We start from the raw sequence: 22,436 nt of genomic DNA, 5'->3' as shown, positions 1-22,436 counted from the left end.
AGAGGCTGATCTGATATAATCTGTCATTAAACGGCAAGTGCAACCAGACTGAATGTCCAAAGTATGAAATCTATTCTTTTAATTAGTGCAGGCTGCTTTCTCTCTTTGTCTCCACCTAAGAAATAAACCCTTCTTCTATTTCCCCTTTCATCATCCTCTTATAAAAACAACAAAAAAGAAAAAGCAGCAGTGAACATCTGAGGAACGTGTAAAGTCAAAGTCCATGTGGTGTGTTCTCAGGGTACCTGAACATCCAGTCCTGGCCTGAAAACATGACGGATCTGAGCGTTTTCTCCAACTTGGCGACCATCGGAGGCAGATCCCTTTACAGGTAGGATTCAACTGATGCAGGTGGAAGCATGACACACATTCAGAGTGGCGAACCAGGTTCTGGTGGTACCTGGTATTACTTACTCTCTGCTCATTGGTTATGCAACAAAAACAAAATTAGCACAAAAAGTAAAGTTTTCTTATAATTTAGTTGTTCTTTGTGGTAACAATGCTTCTTTGCAATGCATCTGACAAAATCTCGATAAAGAGAATGGAAAACAATCGAGCGACTGAAAAAAATGTTCAGATGTCCCTGTTTGGGCCTGTTTGTTTGCTTGAAGTACTGACCTCGACTCTGTAGAACCCTTACAGCAAAACTGCTTTGATTTGATTGATAAAATAATATTTAAGCAGACTGTTATCTTAGTGGTTCGATTTATATGTCCCTTTAGAGCAGGGGTCCCCAAACTACGGCCCGCGGGCCGGATCCGGCCCGCCACGTCATTTGGTCCGGCCCCCTGAACAATGCCGGATCCGGCCCGCCTGCTCATACCAGAGAGCATTCAGTGTTTTTTTTTCATATATTGTATTTTCCGGTTTATATGTGGATTTTTCTTCAACCACCAGGGGGCTTTTGAGCAAATGTGAAACTTACTTTCCCTCAATGGAATATATACTCATCAGTCCCAGTCACCGTTTCACTCACGGTTTTTTCCATTTGCATTCTGGGTAAAAATATATCTAAAACCGCGAATGTGTCGTCGTCGTCCCCCCCCCCCCCCCCCCCCCCCCCGCTCAACAGTTTCAAATACAGAACAACCAACCAGCACCCCCCCCCCCCCCAACCCCCCCCCCCCCCGACCACAGAAAGGAACAGCTATGTGGCCCTCGCAGGAAAAAGTTTGGGGACCCCTGCTTTAGAGTCTTGATGAATATATTAAAAGTTATAGTGATCCAGATTTGGCTCATGTGCCTGAATGATGATGATGATGATGATGATACCAGAGTGACCAACACAACCATGAGCCATTCTCTCCTCTTGCAGTGGGACCGGCATTTCTCTGCTGATCCTGAAGCAGCTCTGGATCTCCGCCCTCCACTTCCAGTCTCTGAACGAGATCAGTGCTGGAAACGTCTACATCATGAACAACACCCGCCTCTGCTTCTACAACACCGTCAACTGGACGTCGCTCTTCAGGACCTCCAACCAAAAGGTCGTCGTCCGCAACAACCGGGACCCCAAGGAGTGCAGTGAGTAGCTGCGGATGTTACATCTGGGAGCCTTCAAGGTTTGAAAATGGTTTTTAGAGCTACAATAGTTGAATAATTTTATGGTAGGAAAATTGTGGAAGTGTGTCCACCATTACTAGCTTAGATTATATAAGTTTTTCTTATAGAAAAGAATAGCCACATCTGAATGAAAGTATCAGAGGTGGGCACACTACCCAAAACTTGTACTCAAGCAAAGAGCAGCACCACGTAAATGTAATAGTAAAAAAGTATTTGGTAAACAGTCTACAGAAGTACTCATTAATGTGAACAAATGATCAATCATTTAATATTTAAACATTACATCATCAGATGGACAAAAAAAATATAAAGTGAAGTGCAAATTTTGGTATTGTAAGGACCAAAAATGACATTAATTTATATAATTAACAAAAAAATAACAAAATTAGACAAAATATATTTTTTTTAACAATCACGTCTTTTTTCAATAAAAACGTATGAGACTTCAACAAAAACTGCAGGTGTGTTCCTGTTTGTATCTGGTGAGTTTTTTATTAAAACATTTTTGTTTTTCATTCAGTGGGTAGAGAATCCAGAAAAATTTACTCAAGAGGAAAAAAATACAGTGTAGTAAAATGACTCCTAAAAGTAGTATTTATTTTTTTTCCATAAAGTTACTTAAGTAAATTTAACTGAGTAAATGTAACTAGTTACTACCCAACTCTGGAAAGTATTGACAATGGAAGCAGTGGATAAGTATTAATAGTTCTATGTTCCTATCTTCTGAAATAACGACATTTAATCTAAATGAATGGAATTCTGTTTTGTGACCATCACAGTTAGCCTCTTCTGACTGGGTACTCCCCACAGCAGACGGGTTTCGCTGTCAACATTAAAACCAATTTTCTTTGGGAGTAAAACTGAAGGCAGCCGCTCCTCGCTTTATTAAACCTGGAGGAAATTATAAGCCAATTGGTTCCTTAAACTTGTTTAAAGCATTCTCTGATAAACAGCTGCTTTAATGAACTTTCCTCAGAAACTCTGCAGCCAATTAACATTCATTCAAAGGTTATTAAAGTGGTCAGAGAGGAAGGGGTTTGTTTCCCGTCTCTGTATCAATATAAACTACAGGTATGAGGAAGGAAAAGAGAAGGTCTGGCTAATTCAGATTTTTTTTATATATTGAAATGAACGTTTTAATAACTTTGATCTTTACTCAGCCCTGAATAGGATGGAAAAAAATAGGAAAGTAAAGATAGTAACCGACTGAACTTTTAAGACTAACCCCTGCTGGAGATGTGTGCAAAAGCCAGATATCCCATAAATCGTCATGGAGACGTGCAGAGACTGTAGCCTCTTCACATGGTAGACTCATTCTCATCATTTTAATCATTGACATCTCAACTTGAATAAATGTATTGAAATTAGAAAAGGATTTTTAAACTTCCTTCGCTTTCCCAATAACAGTTATAATAAGGGGTTTATGTGCAATTTGGAGGTGTGGGCGCTTCTCCTTTTCTGTTTCATTGTGGACCATCTACTGTGATAAAAGATGAATTTATTTTTTTTTAATCTTTTTAAACATTTCTACAGGGTGAAGATGTGAACACTGTTTACTATGTGTACTCATACACAGACATGAAAATGTATCTCTGCACCTCTGTCTCTGGTAGAAGAATATGGGGGGCATTTAGTGCAAAAACTCACTGTTTTTGCACTAAAACAGTGAGTTTTAGTGCAAAAACTAATTTGTGGCATCTTGGAGTTTTGGGTTCAGTACCAGTTGCTTTAAATACTTAATTTACAAAAATCTGCTGCTCACTCTTTAATATGAGGAGTGTGTGTGTGTGTGTGTGTGTGTGTGTGTGTGTGTGTGTGTGTGTGTGTGTGTCTTTTTGTATTGTGTCTTTTCCCGTCCCAGTTGTCTTTCTTAGTCTAACAGCCTTTTGAGCTCTTCACTCTGTCTATAGTTTGGTTTTTGATGCCTTTTAGTGTTGTGGTTGTTTCCTTGTAAAGCACTTTGTTGCAGCCTCTGCTGTTGGAAACGGGCTTTATAAATAAATGTGACCTTGACCTCGGATGAAAATGATACACTGTGTTCTGATTAAGTTGAAACCTACATTTTTGTCAAGCACAAATACAAACTGAAATGCCTGTGTCCATGGCAACAGTGTCAGTTTTCGACTCTTACAACCTGGCTGTGAAAGGCCTTGTTCAGCTTCATTGTGACATTAAAGCCCTGAGGTGGGTTCAGTTATTTCTCTTTTTTCTGACCAACGGTTTCTGTGAGTATTCTAGCACGCTGCTACATTGTTTGATTTGATTGTAATCTACTCTAGATAAACAAGAGTTAGATGTTATGGATCCGGCAGATCATTTCCGTCTGGGTTTGAAAACTCGACCCAGAGTTCCTTGAGTTCTGCGTTTGGTTTAGATGCTGAGTGAAGCAGCATCTTAACCAGAGGATTATTTATTTGAATTTTGTGACTCATAATCACAAACAGCCTTTACTACACTGCTGAAATATAAGCTGGCTTTAGCAGATGAGAAAATCCAACAAACCAATGTCTTGCACAGAAACGGAGACATCTAGAAAATCTTCAGAAAAGTTTAAAAATCTTGGCTTCCTGTTTCAAAGTTAATCTTAAAACTGGACTCATTAATAGGTTAATGAGTCCAGTGTGTGTGTTAGGGTTTGATCGATTGGAGCTAATACAGGCCCTCTTTATTAGGCTCAGCCCTACTGTCTGTCATTGACTGCTCTGCTGTTGACAGAGGGTCTGGCCCCCCTCCAGGTGGTCCCCAGGGACTTCTTATGTCACTCACCGGATGGGGGGACAAGTGAGTCCAATGAGGTGCATTGATTGCTGCAGTTTGACAGGGAAGAAGAAACGGGAGGCCAAGGTTTCTGGATTAGACACTCTCTGCAGGCAGAGGTGTTGGGAATACCGATGAATCCCACACTGTTAGGCAGAAAAATGACTCCTTCATGTCTTTCCTCCTCAACAGCTCAGCACCGGATGGTGTGCGACCGCATGTGTTCGGACGACGGCTGTTGGGGCCCGGGCCCCGACCAGTGCCTCTCCTGCCGCTACTTCAAACGAGGCCGCACCTGCGTGGAGTCCTGCAACCTGTTTGACGGGTGAGAAAAGAGTCCAAAACGCTCAGAGAGTCAACTGCGTAGATCATCAGCAGCCGACCATTATGGTTTATGAAGCCACATTAATTTCTCTCAGCGTGCAACAAGAAGCTTAAGTCGGTTTAAGCTGCTTTAATACACCAACAATAAAACTAAAACATTCTCAAGGGCTCTGGAGGAGGAACGTCTAATTGCAGATTGGTGTGGATGTAATGAAGTGAGCCAATAAGGAATTTCACAGTGTGAACTGTCAAAGGAGCATTTGGCAGGATGTTACAGCCATCCACTAAAATCAATTGAAATGTATTGTTGAAGGATTAGATTGAAAATGTCCCATTTGGACTGACTGAACGAATGTTTACAGTTCTGAGCTGAAGGCTGACTGAAAGGCAGTGAAGAACTGACTGGTTTGTGTCTGTTCTGCTCATTTAAATGTTCTCAGACTTTTTGGATTTTGTGTCTGTTTAAGGCTGCCTTAAAGAATCTGAAACACATTTACTTATTGTTTGTTGTTTGGATCATGTTCCTAGATACGGTGCTCTACATGGCAGGCACGCTTCTGCTAATGTGCTATTTTTGGCTTAGCGCTTTAGCGTTTTTGCTAACTTTGAAAATGCTTTCCACAGTTAGCTTCCCCTAAATTCTAAGGTGCTAATTTACTTGTAACCTTTCAGTTAAATAAAGTTCGACATTTGTGTTGAAGTTTTGGTTAAGGACTTCAAGCAGTTAGACATTTATATTCATGCTCTTATTTTGAAGTGGGTGAAGACTGATTTGGCATCAGTTTCCTCTCCTCATGTTCTCTTTTTCCCTCCAGTAACTTCATTTCAAACAAGAAGCATCCAAGAACAAAATAAAACATACAATAAGATATAAACATAAATACGATATCTAAGCACTTTATAGAGTCACATTATATAATAGTGTAAAAATAAAATTGGAGTTCGTGTAGTTTTACCAAGGGCAGATATAATTTGAACTTAAGTTAGTGCTTTAGCATTAACTTTTGCTAAATACCATGCTGGTACAGCACTGCAGAGTTAGCAGAACTAATATTTATGATTAGTGCTTTAAAGTTAGCGTGTTTAGCTATCTGGGGCCAACCACTGATCTCAAACATTTCTAAATGGTTTTTAACACTAACAGATGTCGAAGATTTCGTACTCATCTTTAACTGAGATGAGTACGAAACATCTGCATACCTGATGAGGAGTGCAGATCAGAAGAGTTCTGGGATCTTTTGACCTGCCTCATGCTGTCAGGAGGGATTTCTTGATTGGAATCTGACCAAACAAACGAACCAGAGAATTATATTTATTACAGGTGATTCCTGATTCACTATTGCTTTTTTTTTTCCTTAAGCAGCCAGGTTGGTTTGGCGTTCTTTTTAGTTACAAGAGAGCAAACACGTCTGTGCACCAACCAAACCTGCTGTTCTAGATGTTCCCCTTGAATGAATCCTGGCTGAGTGAAGGAATGTTTTGCATCGGGTCTCTCAGAACCATCCGTCTAAAATAAAGCTGCACCAGCAGTGCCTACCGAGAGATAAATCAGCCTTTTTTTTTTTTCTTTTCACCGAGGCAAAAGCGGTGATGTCAGGCCTGTGTTTCCCTCTAGAGAGGGTTTATGAGAGCATGCAACCCTCGGTCATGTTGACTTGTTGCTGGTCCTTTTCCGCTGCCGTTTGTGGGAGGGAGGCTTTGAAGTCGCCGGGGGGAAAAACAGCTCAGAGCGAAGCTTTGAAGAAGACGAGGGAGAGGCTCGTGGCTGGGAGCTTCTGAAGCACGCTTGTTTCCTTTACTGTAAATACAGTCTACGCACGATACTGCCAGGAATATTCACAATGTCTGCTTGTTGATTTGTGTCACTGGCCTGAACAGTCTGATTAAAATATGTCCAATCTAAAATCAACAAACACCTGATGACAGAAAAATGACTAGATATGGAATGAAGCTCATTTTCATATGCAGCATCCAGGCAACATGAGTGGCTTTGTGCTGATGACCGTATACCGTTCAGATACATCTTAAAACATGAGATTATTGTGTAAGAGTTCATTATTTTTTTGTCATTGCTATATTAAGCCTAAGCCTTTGTAAGATCTAAGTCTGAGTCAGTAGGACACAATTGTCATGGTCACGCCCCCTTCAGAGACAAGTAAATGACTTAAAACAAATGGGAAAAAATAGTGATTGCAAATACAGCTGATGTATTATTCTTAAAAACATATTTGTCCGAATATTGTATCATCTGCATAAAGACGAATCCAGATTTAGCCATTCCTTGTTGTTCTTTGTCTATATTACCAGTTTTAATCTCAATCTTTCTATCTCTTAATTGCCATTTTCCTGGATTTAACACCACTATTTTAGGTTATACTGAGTTCACTTTAGATTGGTTTAATATCTTAGTTAGTTCTGGGGCTGCAGAAGTCTATATCTCTGAAGAATTTAGCACAAGCTCATTAAAAATGTTTTCAGGTTGGTGATTTTAAATCTTAAGATTCCTCATTCCGCTCTTGTTCTGTATATCCATTCTTAATGAGCAAAGGCGCTAATTCCCCTCAGTTTATAAGTCTGTTGAATAAAACAAAGGCAGAGCAAAGGCGTGCGCGAGAGGGGAAAAGAAAAAGACTTGAGATGGTGTCCACTGGGGGTTAGCGAAGGAGGGAGGTACTGGGTAAAGGGAGGCGCTGAAAGTGCTTAATTAAAAAAGTTGCTCTGGTGGGTTGACCATGCTCTGGCTCGCTGGATGTTTTGAGGTCTGAATGGTCGGGGCCACAGTCCTGCTTAAATTCCTGCTAAAGCAGGGATAATCCCCCATCAGGTCATCCCCCAATGGGGCTCTGGCACACACTTTCAGCCGTGAAGAGGGCCAATCAGGAGGAACGGCTTTGACGGAATGGAAATGACCCTGGAGAGCGCCTCCACAGTGGTCTTTGTCTCTCACCCATCCTCTGTGTTTCTTTCCCCATTCAGCCAGCAAAAAAAGATATCTGTCCACCGCCTGGCCTTCTTTTAAATGATTCCCCTGGACACAGCGTCTGGGAGACACATCTAATTTATTTTGGAAATGGGGTAAAGAAAGACAAAGGAGAACTGCACTGATAGTCTGCTTTTGAGTCCTGTGTAAACATTTTCAGTAATAGAATCTGTACATGTGGATGTTTGAAACAAACTGCCCCGCTTAAAACGAACCAGTGAGGATGGCTTAAAGAAAAGACAATCTGACATCAAAGCTCAGCAAAAAGGAACACTGGGATTTTATCTTCACTTTTATCATCCTTTAATATGATCCCGCTGAACCAGGGAGTGTCAGAATGTCTCTTTTCTTTTTTGGTAGCTTTTAGAGGTACTACGTCAAAAAGATTTTCACATATATTCACCGCACGAAAATGCATAAAACCCAAATGCCCGCAGGAGATGGAATGTTCTCTGTGTCCAATTGTATAAAACCGGATCATGAGGCGGAATCCGTTGCGTCCAGGTTCCGTCACTAAAACTGCAAGCTAACAAAAACAAACCGACTCATTATCCCAAAGAGGGTCCACCTGGTGCTGGGCGAATCCTCCTCCGAGGGCATCCGTTGTCCACGTCGGCCGATCGATCCCTCTGATGTGAAAAGCGGTTTTGATCGGTAGCGGTTGCTATTGACAGCGGGCGTCCTCCATCCGCCGGAGACGCCTCGCTTCAAACAGGCATGATAATTCGCTGATTCGGCCAGTGAGAAAAACAGTCAGAAACGTATAGATCGGATGCCAGCACACACTCCCACAACCCGCCGTACACACACACGGGGCTGAACACTGTGGCCTGAGGCAGTGCTGAGCTCCTGCCACTGTAATTGCAGTGTATGTACCCAATATTGAGCTCTATTGTTTACTGTCTTCTCCTTTAGATGAAAACAAAACCAACTATATTGCTTTAACTGGCTGAACAAAGGCTCTGGCAGATCTGCTACAATCTGCAGAAAACAGTAACAATCCTTTCATAGCGGGATAAAGAAGCAAACATGTTTTCACTTTTAGTCTACATTTTCAAACCTCGTTATCTCATCCTAATGCACTCGCTTTGTTCATTCCTTTTCACTCTCTCCAAAGCGTATTTCTTCATCTATGAGTCTCATGACTGTAACCCCCCCCTACCCCCCAAAAAAACAGTTTTTTTATTCATCAGTCTTGTCTTTATGGATGTCTGTTAAAATAAGCATCCAGGCTGACCAAATTGTTGCAAGTGAAACTGCCAGAAAAAGACAAGTTGATGGCAGAATACACAGCTGCTACTCCAGTGAACAAGCCAGGCTGATACTGATGTAACAGTCTTCATATAGCCTACTGTAGTGTTCTCCTGATCAATATTTCAGTGTGAGTACACTCAGATCTATAATCCATGCATCTCTGTTTTGATCTTCTTGCCTTCCATCAGGGAAGTGCGGGAATTTGCCAATGGATCCGTGTGCCTGGACTGCGACAGCCAATGCGAGAAGATGGACGGAAACAGCCTAACGTGTCTTGGCCCGGTAAGACCCGCCGGATCGAACCAAACCGCCTTATTTTTTTTCTCCGAACACACTTGAGGAATGCGGAAATAGACTCCTCTCATTTGTCTGTGCAAGTTAGTTTCATATCTTCTGAAGTGAACTTATTTTGTTGGAGCCTATCTGTTTTGTGCATGGGGTTTGAGTAAGTGTAGGTGCTGTTTGCAAAGGTGAATGGAAGGTAATGGGAGAAATGATGAACTACCACTCCTGTTTAGCTCCAGCAGGCGCACATACACATTCGACACAAGCAACAAAAACGATTATGTCCTAACCTTCATATAAAGTAACCTTTAGAGACTTGTGTAAAAGCTTCTTCCTGCACTGAGAAAGTTACCAGGCAGAGTTTACAAAAGGGAAGCGTGGAAATGTGTTACAATGTCAAACTAGAACTGCAGTTTTCATCGGGTTCCAAGCCCCTAACCAGGAAGTCCGTCCTAACCCCACCTCTCCACCCTCCACACGTTCAACTTTACAAAACAGGACAGTAAAGTATCACATTGTCTGTTTATGTTGCTCAGCATAGACAATTTTTGTTCTTTTACAAAATGAAAAAAAAAATTAACCACCTATAATAAAAGGAAGTAGTAGACATTTCTCTTTCTTCTAAAAAAAGTGTAATTTTACATCTGTGATGATTTACTTGTGTCTGTTTTGGCAACATCGGACTGTTTTGTTTGTTTTTGTCCTGCTAAAGTCTAACATTTCATGACATATTATTTGTGGCCTCCATTCACTTTCATTTCAACTATTTTGGCCCGAATGTCAAAATGTTTAAAACACAAGATCCATTGTGTGTTACATTTACTTGATGACATCTAATATTAACAGAAGGTTGTTTTTTTTTTGGCAAATGTTAGCCGATGACTTAAAGAATTGATTCTTAGTCATTGTTTAGCTATTTGCTGATGACTATAGTGACCTAATGGTTAACTTATACTTTCCTTTGTGAAGTAGTTGTTGGTAACCATTAGCTGATGTTTTCAAGAGTAAATCATGGGTCAACTGTTTGTAACCATTAGCTCGTGACATCTAAATGAAACCCTTAGGTAGCTTTTGGCTTCGTTTTAGCTAATGCAACCATTGATTAACTGCTCACTATTAACCAGAAACTTCATTTTAACTAGTAGGAACTAGACTGAGCCACTGGATAACTACAATTTACATCTTTTAAGGACCTCCAAACTGAACCATTAGCTAGCTGTTTGCTTTGTTTTCGCTAATGCAGCCATTGTTTAACTACTGGCTAAATATTAGCTTGCGGCTTCTAGACTGCCATTTATTTTCACTTTTGACAACTAAGTTGAGCCACTGGATGACTAAAGTTATTTTTTATTTTTATTTTTTTAGCTCTAGTGGCCTTTATTTCAAAGTGCTCAGACAGAAAAGTAGGTAATGAGAGAGAGGGAAGACATGCGCCAAAGGTCACCTGGCCGGGAATCAAACCTGCGACAGCCAAGTTGAGGGCTACGTCCTCCTTATGTGGGTTGTGCTTAACTCCTGCGCCACCACATCACCCCACTACAGTTTACATTTTTTTCAAGAACCAGTTTTACATTATTTTAGCTAATGGCTACCAGACTAAGCCATTAAGTAACAAATGCCTTACTTTTAGCCGTCTAGACTGAGTCATTGGATACATTTATATAAATCAGTGAACTGTTGATCACTGAATCATTATTAATTAAGAATATATGTATTTTTGATGTATTTATTAGAAAGTTTGAGCTTTGTTTCAATTCACAAACATTTGTATCCAGCTGCCCCACCTGGGCAGTACAAAAAATAAGAACCTTCAGCAGTTTCCTCCTCGATTCTCAGCTACTCACAACGTTTTTTAGAAGAATCAGTGCAACATATTGTTCATAGTACACCAAATGTGGATATGATATGTTTATATACACAATGCCCAGGTTCATATTTGCAAAGTTGCATTTCGGGGAAAAGAACCCAATGTCCTGCATGGCTGATTTGGGTGAATAAAGTGATTGTGTGACTAACCTTTTCTGGCCGCCCCGTGAGGAACAAGAGACGGAAAAGAGAGCGACTCTTCAACGATGCACGCATGCCACCGACTTTGAGATGCTGCTCACATCTGAGTAGTAAATAACACCAGAGTCGATCATCCGTGCCCGCTCAAACATACATACGTATCCGACTACATTGAGACATCTGTATGCACCCGCACTCGCGCCAACACGCACATGCATGCGTACAAACATGCAATGTGAGAATAATGTTTATTGATGGCGTGTGGCCGGATTTGTCAGACTTGGAAAGGCTGTCCATCAGGTCACTGTGGTAGTCATTAGCAGCAGAGCGTGGTGCCAAAACTCCCTGAACTTCTTCCAGACAACGGCTTGAGCATACGTATACAAACTCCACTGCCTCCCTAGAATTATAAGTCAGTTTTTTTTTTTTTTGTTTTTGTTTTTTTTTATTCGATTCCCCGACACCTTCTTTCCTTCAGACGCGTAAACACACAAAGAGTACAGTCTGGGTTTTTTCCGCACTTTTATCCCTGCTCACACTTCACTAGCCATCTTACTTATTCATGATGCGGCTGCAGCTGAGCTTTTTGCTCAGTTACCGTTTGTCATCTCCTCCATCACTTTCACCACGCACTGCTTTTTGACATGACCTGATTTTTCATGCATTTTGGCAATTTTAGCGAGGCTGCCTCAGAATACACTCTGGGTAATTTTGCTCTGCACATTATAAATCGCCGGATGGAATTCATGCGGGTTCTGCCGGGCTAAATTAGCCGCAATAGGAAGTGAGCAAAGCTGACACAATTTGCCAGGTTTTGAATTCGATTTTGCTCAATTTTATTCTCTCCGCTCATTTCTCATTCTATTTCCCTTTTTCTATTCTTTTTTTCGGTGTTACCTCTTCATGTATCGTTTTTCTCAGCTTGCCTTTCTTTGTTCGATTGGCCCACTAATCCTGTTACTGTATGCGTCACCTCTTTGCTCTTCATTCGCCCCTTGTCCACTACCTCCTCCTTCCTCCTCGTCGTGACTCATCTTCTCATCTCCCTGTTTCTTCTTCTTCAAAACTCCCAGGGCCCAGACCAGTGTGTAAAATGCCTTCACTTCAAAGACGGGCCCAACTGTGTGGAGAAGTGCCCCGACGGACTGCAGGGCGCCAACAGCTTCATTTTCAAATACGCCAAGGCCAACAACGAGTGTCATCCCTGCCACACCAACTGCACCCAGGGGTAAGAGAGGGAAGGATGCGTGAAGATTGGCTTCATATGTCTGAAAGTTTATCCGTTTCTCTTATCTGTTCAACTGCTAGTCACTCTCAATATGTTGCCCCAACCTTTCAAGACGTTACAAAAGGGAAGTGCTTTTGCTCCGTTGACCTTAATGGAGCAAAAGCAGATCAACTGTTAGTGAAGGGGCAGGTTGCAGACAAACAGCAGGAGGAGGAGGAGATATGAACTGGCAGACGGCTGGCTGCAGATAAATAAAGCAAAGGGACAATTGAACATGAGCTGCATTCATTCGGTTCAGACTGGTCAGATTTAGCTCATTATCAGGTGTTATTGTTGCTGCAGGACTCATTTCTTATAGAGAAGACAAACTATTTTCTGGTTGCACCAGAATACTAAAAAGGAAGTCTTGTGTGTGACGTCAAGCCACATTTATGGTCTTCTGAGCCACTGAAACATTGTAGTAGTCTATGTCCATGTCTCACAACACATCCTTTTGTTTTTTAGAATACCAACAACGTTAAAAATTCCCAATTCAGTGTGGATATTGTCTTTGGTATTTTGAAATTGCCATTTGAAGCCGTTTGTTGATATAGAAAAAAAAAAATCCACTTCTTTCCCAGCAGAGGTTCATTTTCACTGGCCAAAGTTCTGACATTAATTCAATATCGTCTTTGGTGACCTTGTCAAAGTTTAGCTGGATGAAGACCATATGAAACATTTGTGTTGTAGAATTTGTTAGCTTAGATGACCTAGCTTGGTGCTATGGTATGGTAGCTTGGCGTTATAGTATGGTAGCTTGGCCCTATGATATGCTAACTTAGTGCTATGGTATGCTAGCTTTGTGCTATGATATGCTAGCTTAGTGCTATGGTATGCTAGCTTTGTGCTATGATATGCTAGCTTAGTGCTATGGTATGTTAGCTTGGTGCTGCACTCAAAGGTAAAATGTTATCTTACTTGTTTTCATAAATATGCCACATTTATTCTGCAACATGCTAGCTTAAGGCTTTGATCCTCTCAACAAGGTCTGATTAGACCAAAGGCATAAAGATGATGAGCTCAAGACAAAGGCTGGAGTTTTCATAATAGGAAATGATCCAAAGTTGATATGGAAAAAACACCATTCACTTAATTTTGAATGTTGAAACGGGAAGCGATAACGTCACAATGTAGGTTGTATTTTCTGCTGCCATTACGGATAAATATACAATTAAGAAATTTTTTTTTTTACTTAAAAAATGTTTTTCACTTAAAGCATTCTTTTTCACTTGTACATTTATATAAAACTATACAAAATGTTGATCAAATCAAAAGATTGTTCTTAGCTTCTTGAAAATGTAATTAATGAAGGAAGAGTGCTTTCTTCAACATGAATTGTAGCTAATTAGCCAATTGCTAGGCTGTTTATTTGATGACTAGGCAGCTCTGACAGAGCCTCAGTTGTCACCAGTTTAATTCCAGACTGAACCAGCTCTCCTCATTTTCTGGCCAATTTGTTGTGTTTTGTGTGCTCTAACACAGTAATTCAGGAAATCTTCTCCTGTGTCTACCCTGCTGCTCAAAAGCCACAACACACGGATCGGGATTTAATGAGCAGTGACGAGTGTGCTCTAATCACTTCCTGCTCACCTGCTGTTCTCATCACTTTCCACTGAAACACCTTTCATCTGAACTACCCTCCAGCAGCAGAGGTTGCTGAGACAGATAGGAAATAACATGCACACTGCACACTTTTTAAAATTAAAACAGCTTTTTTTTAAAGGCTGATTATTTGCCAGTTCAATTTTCATTAGCATTCATTTGGAGGATTTCCTTCCTTCCTTCTGCTAGTTGATCAATACGGACTTTGTATTTACTTTAGATTCTTCTTAATATCCATTCCTTTTTGGGTATACCATCTTTAAGGTCATTTCCTGAAATGTACACAAGTTCAAAACACTGGAGTTAACTGCAGAGGTTTGTCCAAACAACAAGCGCTTTCATCTTGTGAAATATTGAAACTTAACCTGTAGTCAGAGTTGCCTGGCAACACTCATTAAACACGCCTTAAAGCTTCAAATGGTTTGAACAGCAAATGTAAGGTACCTGGCAGAAAAATGATAATAGTGTATAACATGGGAGTATTTAAGAGCACTGTATGAAAATATTGTTATACTCTGTAACTGGCTAATGACGTTGGAATATGATTTGATGCTTCACTGTTCATATAATATTTAATGTATTTCATTATCCTTAGGTTAAAGACTAAACTAGCTGAGATTGTCCAATAGGAATTCACCCTCTAACAGAGATTAAACACAAAACACAACAATAAAATTCATCTATCCACACACTGGACCATCCATTAGGGGTGTAGACTATTACGCAAAATGATCGTTATGTTACTGGTTTCTTAGAAGGTAACGACCAAGCTAAGTTGTTTATTGGAACTCTTTCGATAAAGCCTTCTGTTTGAAATGGAAATTATTATTTTAGTTTTTTGCAGCTTGATAGTTGACTCAAGATCTCAGGTCTATGTTTGCTGTGAAGCTAAAGCAGAAAAGACAGTAACACTTTTGTCATTTTTAGATTTATCTCTAGCCGTATTGTCACGACATTCTGCAACTATGTTGCATGTTTTCCTAATGTCTTGCAGCCTTCATCAAGTCTCTAATTTTCCTATGCTCCACATTCAAAACTTTAGTATTTAACCCAATTTCTAAATTAACTTTAAAATAAATTGACGCCTGGAAATGTGAGTCTATAAAAGTATGACATTTTGAGATAAAATCCCTGAATACCAGGAAACGAACATGAAATTCACTGATTGACCCAAAAGCCAATCAGAATCAGCCATCATAAACACTTAGAACCAATCACTGCAAACACAAGACTTCACGTCTCCAGTGAGCTTTGAACTGGAAGCCGAATTTATGGGAACTTGAAGGAGGAAAGCTGAGAGAGTGGATTTATCTGCTGTTGCCATGCGTAGTCACTCAGTAATATAAAACAGTGATTTAGAGCTTCTGGTGTTTATTAAAAACTAAAAATACTTTCTTGCTTTGTGTGGGGTGTAATCTCGATTGTTTCTGTGTTTTATTATTGTTGTTTAATAAAGCACGGTGTAAAAGGAGCTAAATAAAACGGCGGCAGCCAGCAGGCTGCAGTAAACCCTATCACACCAGAACAGATGAATCTCCATGCCACCTACACTGACCTGTCTGCACCTCCAACACAACCTCACACTGTGAATCTTTCAACCTGAATCCTGTTCTTCAGGAAAGGAGGATTATATCACCTCATTTCTGAATTCTCTACATAAGTACATGTAGCTGTGGAGGATATTGACATCCTCTGTTTCTTCTAGTTCTGTAGCTTTGCTTTGCTGACTGAATCTTGTGTGACCGCGAGCTTTCAAACATCACACCAAACAAAAGCATTGCCCTCCAGCCCAAACACCTCTTCCCTGACACCTTGACAAGTGGTCAGCCCTGCTTCCATTTTCCAGGCGCCTCCCCCACCCCACACGGAGACGACTGATTGACGGGGAAGAAAGACAACATGAGGTCTGCTCATAACCTGTCCCTGATTTAATAGACACTCTCTCTGGTTTTTCTGCCCTGCAGGTGCATCGGGCCGCGGCTCCAGGACTGCGTGGGAATGATGGACAGGTGAGCCGTCTCCTGGTGCATTTTGGGAAGCGGGGACTGGGGGGGAGACCACCGTCAGGTTCTGCCAGAACTTGTTAAAGTTCCTGTTAAAACCCGCTTCTCTAGATGCTCATTAACAAGAGGCTGATGTGACCCAGAATTTTGTGTGTGTGTGTGTGTGTGTGTGTGTGTGTGTGTGTGTGTGTGTGTGTGTGTGTGTGTGTGTGTGTGTGTGTGTGTGTGTGTGTGTGTGTGTGTGTGTGTGTGAACCAAACTTGTGGTCCAGTTAGGAAGTAGATGTCTTTCTGCATTTTCAAAACAAGCTTTTCTTTGAATAACAGTCCTTCCACAAGTGTTGTCTCCTAAATTTGATCATTTCTCACAATTTGAAATATGACCTCCAACTAGAGACATACTGTATACTGACATAGATCACCTCTCCAGTTGTAGTAATAATGCTGATAGTTTGGATTATCCAATACAATGAAGATGGAATATTAACTTCTTCCAAAACACCTCCAGACTTCTGCTTTACAGTTTTTATGGATCTTCTTAAAAATGCGGGTTGCCTAATATAACATAGTTTTGCATAAGTTGGCTTTAAATGTCTGTATCCATAAATCCATTTAAGAAACAGCCTGAAAGGAGACAGTAAAGGGTTAATATTATATAGTATTAAGTTGAAACTGATAGTTGTGTGACCACTATCATGGACAACAGCGAAGACATTTAGTTTTAACTAAACTTTCGGTATGTAGCTCTTTAGAGCTACATACCGAAAGAAAACATATTACCTTTGTGGTATTGTTGTAGTAACACTAATGCTAACCTTATAGCAAAGCAAATTGAGTTTTTTCTTTAGCCCATTAGCATTTTTGCTAACTTTGAGTTCTCTTAGCCGCATCTAGCTTCCCCAAAGTGAATTTTTCCAGATAAAATCTACAGCGCTAATTTTACTTGGCTTATTTCTATATTTTCAGAATAAAGTTTGACATCTGAGTTGAAGTTTAGGTTGTCGACCGCTAAGATGTTTTCAAATAGCTAAATGTTTACATGCATGCTTTTATTTTGAAATGGGTGAAGATTGTTGACGCAGGAGTTCTGTTAATATGTGGGCAACAAACAAACAAATGAGGAATACAGAACAATTAATTAAACAGATATATGCAAAAATGTATTAATTGTTCTGAGAACCTCTTCATGTTTTCCTCTTGACACATGGTGGTTAGTGCTTTAGCATTAGCTTCTGCTAAATACCATGCTGATGTAGTGCATGATTAGTGCTTTAGAGTTAGCCCTGCTAACTTTTACATTTTGCTACATTGACACAAATGAAAACACTGCTATTGTCAAAAATAAATCGGTAACAGCTGAAGTAATTTAAGGCATTATGTGAGATTGATTGAAATATGTAAATCTCTTCCAGGAGGCCATGAGCCAGTCATGAATACAGAAAGCAGGAGTCAGACCGTTGAACTGTTCCTGAGGTTGATTTTATGGCAACTCTTTTCTCTGAGTTCCTCCAACGCCATCATCCCCTCGGTCTCATCCGCTGACCCTGTGTCACTCTTCCTGCTGTAAACCATTTCCTCCTAATTTAAGGAGTCTGTTCTCTCATCCAGCGCTGCCCCAACCTGTTATTCGTCTTGACGCCAGCTCAGGTTGTTTTCTCTCCGAAACCCTTTCCACTCTTCCGTTTCTTCCCTCTTAGATTTTACAGACAATTTTGCGTTTTGGAAAATTCTCCTTTCAAATCAATTCCCTCAAACTTCAGCATTACTATTCAGCACATCGCTGCGTCTGTGTAATTTTGTCCAAACTCAGAGCCTCTTTCTAAATTTCAGGCTCCACCTTCCTTAAGTCTGTCACAATCAACGAGGCGCATGCGGCTGCACCTTGCTCCGCCGTACCAAAGCAGGACCCCGGTCTTCCATTAGCTGCTAATGGCTTTTACAGCTGATAGACTTTTGAACTTCAAGTATCAAAGCAGGGAAAGTTCTGGCATCGGAAAGGGGTGAATGTGGAGCAAACAGGAGGAAGCGAAGGGGAATCGCCGGGACAAAGAGTAATACAAGGGTGGAAATTAATGGTAGCTTAACAGTATCTACAAGTGCAGTTGCTATATAAATGGCAAACGCATTAGCGGTGTCATTAGGGATGAGAGAGAGCTTTTAGCACCCAACCTTTTACTCTTCCCTACAGCTGGTTCTTCCTCGGATGGTGGGAAAGCATTTTGAGAAGGAAAGGTATTTTTGATTACTGAATTATTAGAATGTTTCTCCAGCTGAGGGAAAGAAAAATGACTGAAGTTTAAGTTTTAACTCTCAACGTTTCCTGGTATTGATTAAGTCGTGAAGAGGGGTAGGCCGGGGTAATAAAAGCTGCACCTCCTCTGTGGACGAAGGAACAAGAAACACACAGCATCAAACACCTTTTGGTGACCTGTGGCCCTCTGTTTGGCCTCAGTGTGTGTCGCCAAATCGTAAGAGTTTTTCAGGAGTCTTACAGTTTAAATTGTGAGAATATGTAAGATTTTCTTTCACTTTTATAAAGTCTGGACTCAAAGACAAATGGCAAAAACTGTTCATCTTTATTTTAACAGGAAACATTTAGTCTGATTTACTGTTAAGCAATAATAATTTATATAGTTTTCTGTAGGGAACGTATGTAAACCAGGAGTTTGCATGCACTATGTAGTGCATGCAAACTTCTATTGCAGTATGGATTTTTTATTTTTTTTCACAAACTTTGATGTGAAATCAGAATAAACTTTTCCTGTTTTAGGTCAATTATGGTCATCAAAATTTGTTCAGTTTGCTATTTTTAAATTAATATTTTTTATTTGTTCAAAATAAAAAGTTTAATTAATTACACTTCATTAATAATTGGTACCATTGCCCTAAAACTATATGACTTTGATCAAATGTTTAGGATTTATCTACCAGCTTCTCACCATAGTGATAGAACTGAATCTTGAAGCTCAGTTGTTTATTGTAGGATATATCAGTAATTATTAAAAAAAAAAGTTTCAGTCAAAGGTTTTATGAGGCTTGAAAATAAATAACCTTGTCTACACTTTACCATACACAACCAAAGATTAAAAGAAACTGAAAAAAACTAATAGAACAGCTTGTGGAGTTGTTTGTTTTAAGACGTTTGTAGACAAAAACTGGACAAAATAAAACCAAAACATAAGATTAAAAAGTCCTTTTCAAACACGTTTCTTTTCTCTGAAACATCAGATTGAATGCACATTAACTGATAAACTACAGTCAAAAAGCAAACTACTCAGGGAGTCTTTTTGATTTAGGCTGAGAATCAAAGGAGGCGTACGTTTGGTCCAGGATCCTGTGAACCCGAATCCGTCTGCAGGCGGAACAAACCCGACCGTCACAACCGGATCTGAAGGACTTTTTGCTGCTGCAAACAATGTTTACAAGCTGGTGGATTCTTGCCATAGGGCTGTGCTGCCTTAGCTTTCCCTTTGTGCTCCATTTGCTTTTTTTTTTAATCTTTGTTTGAATTCTTAAAAGACTAAAAGGAAAAATATTAAACTCACTTTAAATATTAATGGCGTGTTTTTAAGGCCTTTGGGGAATTGGCTTTTCAGCACAAAACAATTTCTCAACAAGTTTCTAACAAGACGCACAAAAAAAACCCCCTTTGAATCTCCACGAGAATCTAATTCTAAATGATTCGCTTGCAGAGTTAAATAGAGTAGGAAGTATTTCTACATCAGAAATTAGCACAACAAAGAGCAGAAACATGTTTTGGACTCTGACTTGTTCCTGCTTCTCAAACAACCAGCACTGACAGAAACAGAAATTTAGATTTGGGTCTTTATCCGCAGAATAAGTTGACCCTAGTTGAACTTCATTTGAATATGTCAGACTGCTTCAACAGTTTTTACTGTTCTCTTTCCAGGACGCCGCTGATAGCAGCTGGTATCATTGGTGGGCTGTTCATCATCGTCATCCTGGCGCTCAGCGTGGCCGTTTACGTTCGACGCAAAAGCATCAAGAAGAAGAGAGCCTTGAGACGCTTCCTAGAGACAGAGGTAAGAGCTGAGTCTGTCTCTGCTGCATCGTCTTCTCTTTCTGTCATCATTTCTTTTCCAAGCCTGTGGAGGGGTTAAAACTTGTCAATATTTTGGAGCTACAGTGGATTCAAGATTTTTTTTTGTAGAGCATATCTGTAATACTCAAAGGAGATTGCTGAAATATAATCGTTCAATGCTATTTGGCACACTATTTTTCATGTACGCGATTGGCTCTCCACCCAAAATAACTGCCCATCATGTGTGGAAATAAAGCTAAAGTTTTGTTACTAGCTAGCTTCAACTGTACTGGGGCATATCTGACATTGTAAGAGATCTCTGGATGAAATTTATATCCCAAACCAGAAACACAATAAAAAGACAATGTATCCGTATTAGTGAACATAGAGTTGGAAATGGGAAAAACACTTGCCAGAATCTGCCACTAAAATGTCAAAAACAACAAGAAAATTAATGAAATTGAGCTCTTTTGTTCTGCTGAGTTTCAAAGTCTGGTGGAAAGTTTTAGCTTCAGATTGATTTGGAAACCTGGGAAGGGAAACGTTAGCATTCCAGCAGCATCCTAATGGAAAACCACGTCACATGTCAGGTCCTAAACACATCCCCTTGTTCTCTAAAAGCAGGCGAAAAATCTAAAGCTAACAATGCATTATTAAAACTCCCAAGTTTTAATAAGGCAAAAACAAGCTGCTGTTTGGCCAAATCTAAACATTTAGTTTTATTTTTAGGATGGATGTTTGTTTCTTTTTAATTGGGGGCCCTTCTGGCCTTTTTCCCGTTAACATAAGCAGACCTTCAGACGTCCAACCTTGAGCAGGTGCTTATCCAAACTGTGTGAGCGTAGGAGTTTTTTTTTTGTTTTTTTTTTTTAAATTATGCATGTCTGCCATTGCCCATCGATCTGGCCTTGAAGAGGGTTCATTTCTTGGAAGCCTCAGGCGGGCGGAGTGGACTTTATATTCACAGGAGAGAGCCAAAGATGGTCGTGCCAGGGATTGTGGAGCTAGCGTGTGTGGCTCGCGAGGCTTTCTTCCTCTTGTGTCGCGTGGAGCCCCAGCAGTTATGTCATCAGTGTCATCGCTGCGGCCCAGTCGGGGCAGGCTGCCTGTCGGTCTGCATTAGTGTAATTTACAGGTAGAAGGCGCAGCGTTATAGACAGCTGTCAGGCCGGAGACGCGGGAGGGCGACCGCGGGGCACTTCCTGCCTCATCCCGGCCGTACGCATCCATCTTAATCAGCTCGGCTGTGTTCCGACAACAGCTTGACCTCGAGGGGAAGCGGATCTGCTAATGCACTGTCACGGAGAAGGAGGAGCTGGGAAGGTGCTGGCCGACGGGGATTCCTTTTGCTCCTTTTGCATCTTTCTCCCTTCATCTCGTCCTGAAAGTGATTTAGATCTCCAAAGCACCGTCAGCTGCGCCGCTGTCCTCCCAGGATGCCTAATTGTGGTGTAAAAGCAATTAGGCCCAATCAAATCCTAAAAGCTCTAGGTAGGTCGGCCTCGGGGTCGTTCTCCAGGTTTAATCATCTTGACGGCATCCATTCAGACACATTAGTATATAAATCCTTAATGTGTCCGGTCTCTATTCATGGGTCACGCCAATAGGAGCATTAAGAGAACAGGGAGGAAGGAGAGTTGTGCCTGAAAGTGACCTCTCAGAGTTGTAGCCTGCAGCAAAACGAAGTAATAATCTGTTCCATTCGTCTCAGCAGGAGGAGGAAAAGTCCAGAAAGTTCTGGTTTTTTGCTCATTTTCATTGAATAAAACCTGCAAAGGATTTCATTCCACTAGAACCTTTTCACATTTTGTCACGTTATAAACACAAATCTCAACATCAGCGTTGAGCGCTGTGCACTGATAGCAAAGCTAATTGTTTTGCTTCGAGCTTTAGCATTTTTGTTAACTTGGGATCCGTTTAGCACAGCTAGCTTATGTTTGCGGCTATATTCTAAAGCGCTAAATTAATTGGTTGATTTGTAAACATTTCTGTTGAATATAGTTCAGCATCTGTGTTGAAGCTTTGGTCATTTGGTTAAAAATTCTTCAAGTAGTTAGACATTCATGCTCTTATTATGAAGTGGGCGAAGACAACGCAGCAGCTCCATGTCCCCTCCTTCTTTTAAAACAACTTTATTTAAAACTTACAGGAACAAACTAAAAAATAGACAGTTGTGGAGAAAAAGACACAAATTTAACTAGAACATCTAAAATTATGTAAAAATTAAATTTGAACGCACGGTTTGTAGTTTTTCATGGGCAGATAGCAGTTAACTTGAAATTAGCTCATTAGCTTTAGCTTCCACTAGACTAATTGTTATGTTGGCACGGTGCTTTAGCATTAGCAGAATTAATGT

At 40.5% G+C, this 22,436-nt stretch overlaps 1 protein-coding gene across 1 annotated transcript; it reads left to right on the top strand.

The window, feature by feature from the left end:
• Positions 1-359: 359 nt before the first annotated feature.
• Positions 360-20,476, top strand: LOC148160772 (receptor tyrosine-protein kinase erbB-4-like). Its single transcript, XM_088008195.1, has 7 exons — positions 360-403; positions 1,316-1,521; positions 4,510-4,642; positions 9,064-9,157; positions 12,241-12,395; positions 16,001-16,045; positions 19,949-20,476. Exons 1-7 carry the CDS (start codon positions 360-362, stop codon positions 20,157-20,159), a joined length of 888 nt encoding a protein of 295 aa, XP_087864321.1. The 3' UTR covers positions 20,160-20,476.
• The last annotated feature ends 1,960 nt before the right edge of the window (positions 20,477-22,436 follow it).

The sequence above is a fragment of the Poecilia mexicana genome, unplaced genomic scaffold, assembly GCF_051168715.1.
Source record: "Poecilia mexicana isolate PSO_F unplaced genomic scaffold, ASM5116871v1 scaffold_2, whole genome shotgun sequence".
Classification (NCBI taxonomy): domain Eukaryota; kingdom Metazoa; phylum Chordata; class Actinopteri; order Cyprinodontiformes; family Poeciliidae; genus Poecilia; species Poecilia mexicana.
The sequence above is the reverse complement of the archived record's forward strand: the minus strand, read 5'-3'. Positions and strand labels throughout refer to the sequence as shown.

Excerpts from the sequence above, each read along its gene's own strand:
- LOC148160772 (XM_088008195.1), top strand. The coding sequence starts at position 360 with ATGACACACATTCAGAGTGGCGAACCAGGTTCTGGTGGTACCTG. Across the intron at positions 9,158-12,240 it reads GCCTAACGTGTCTTGGCCCG|GGCCCAGACCAGTGTGTAAA; the intron begins GTAAGACCCGCC and ends CAAAACTCCCAG. Across the intron at positions 12,396-16,000 it reads CACACCAACTGCACCCAGGG|GTGCATCGGGCCGCGGCTCC; the intron begins GTAAGAGAGGGA and ends TCTGCCCTGCAG.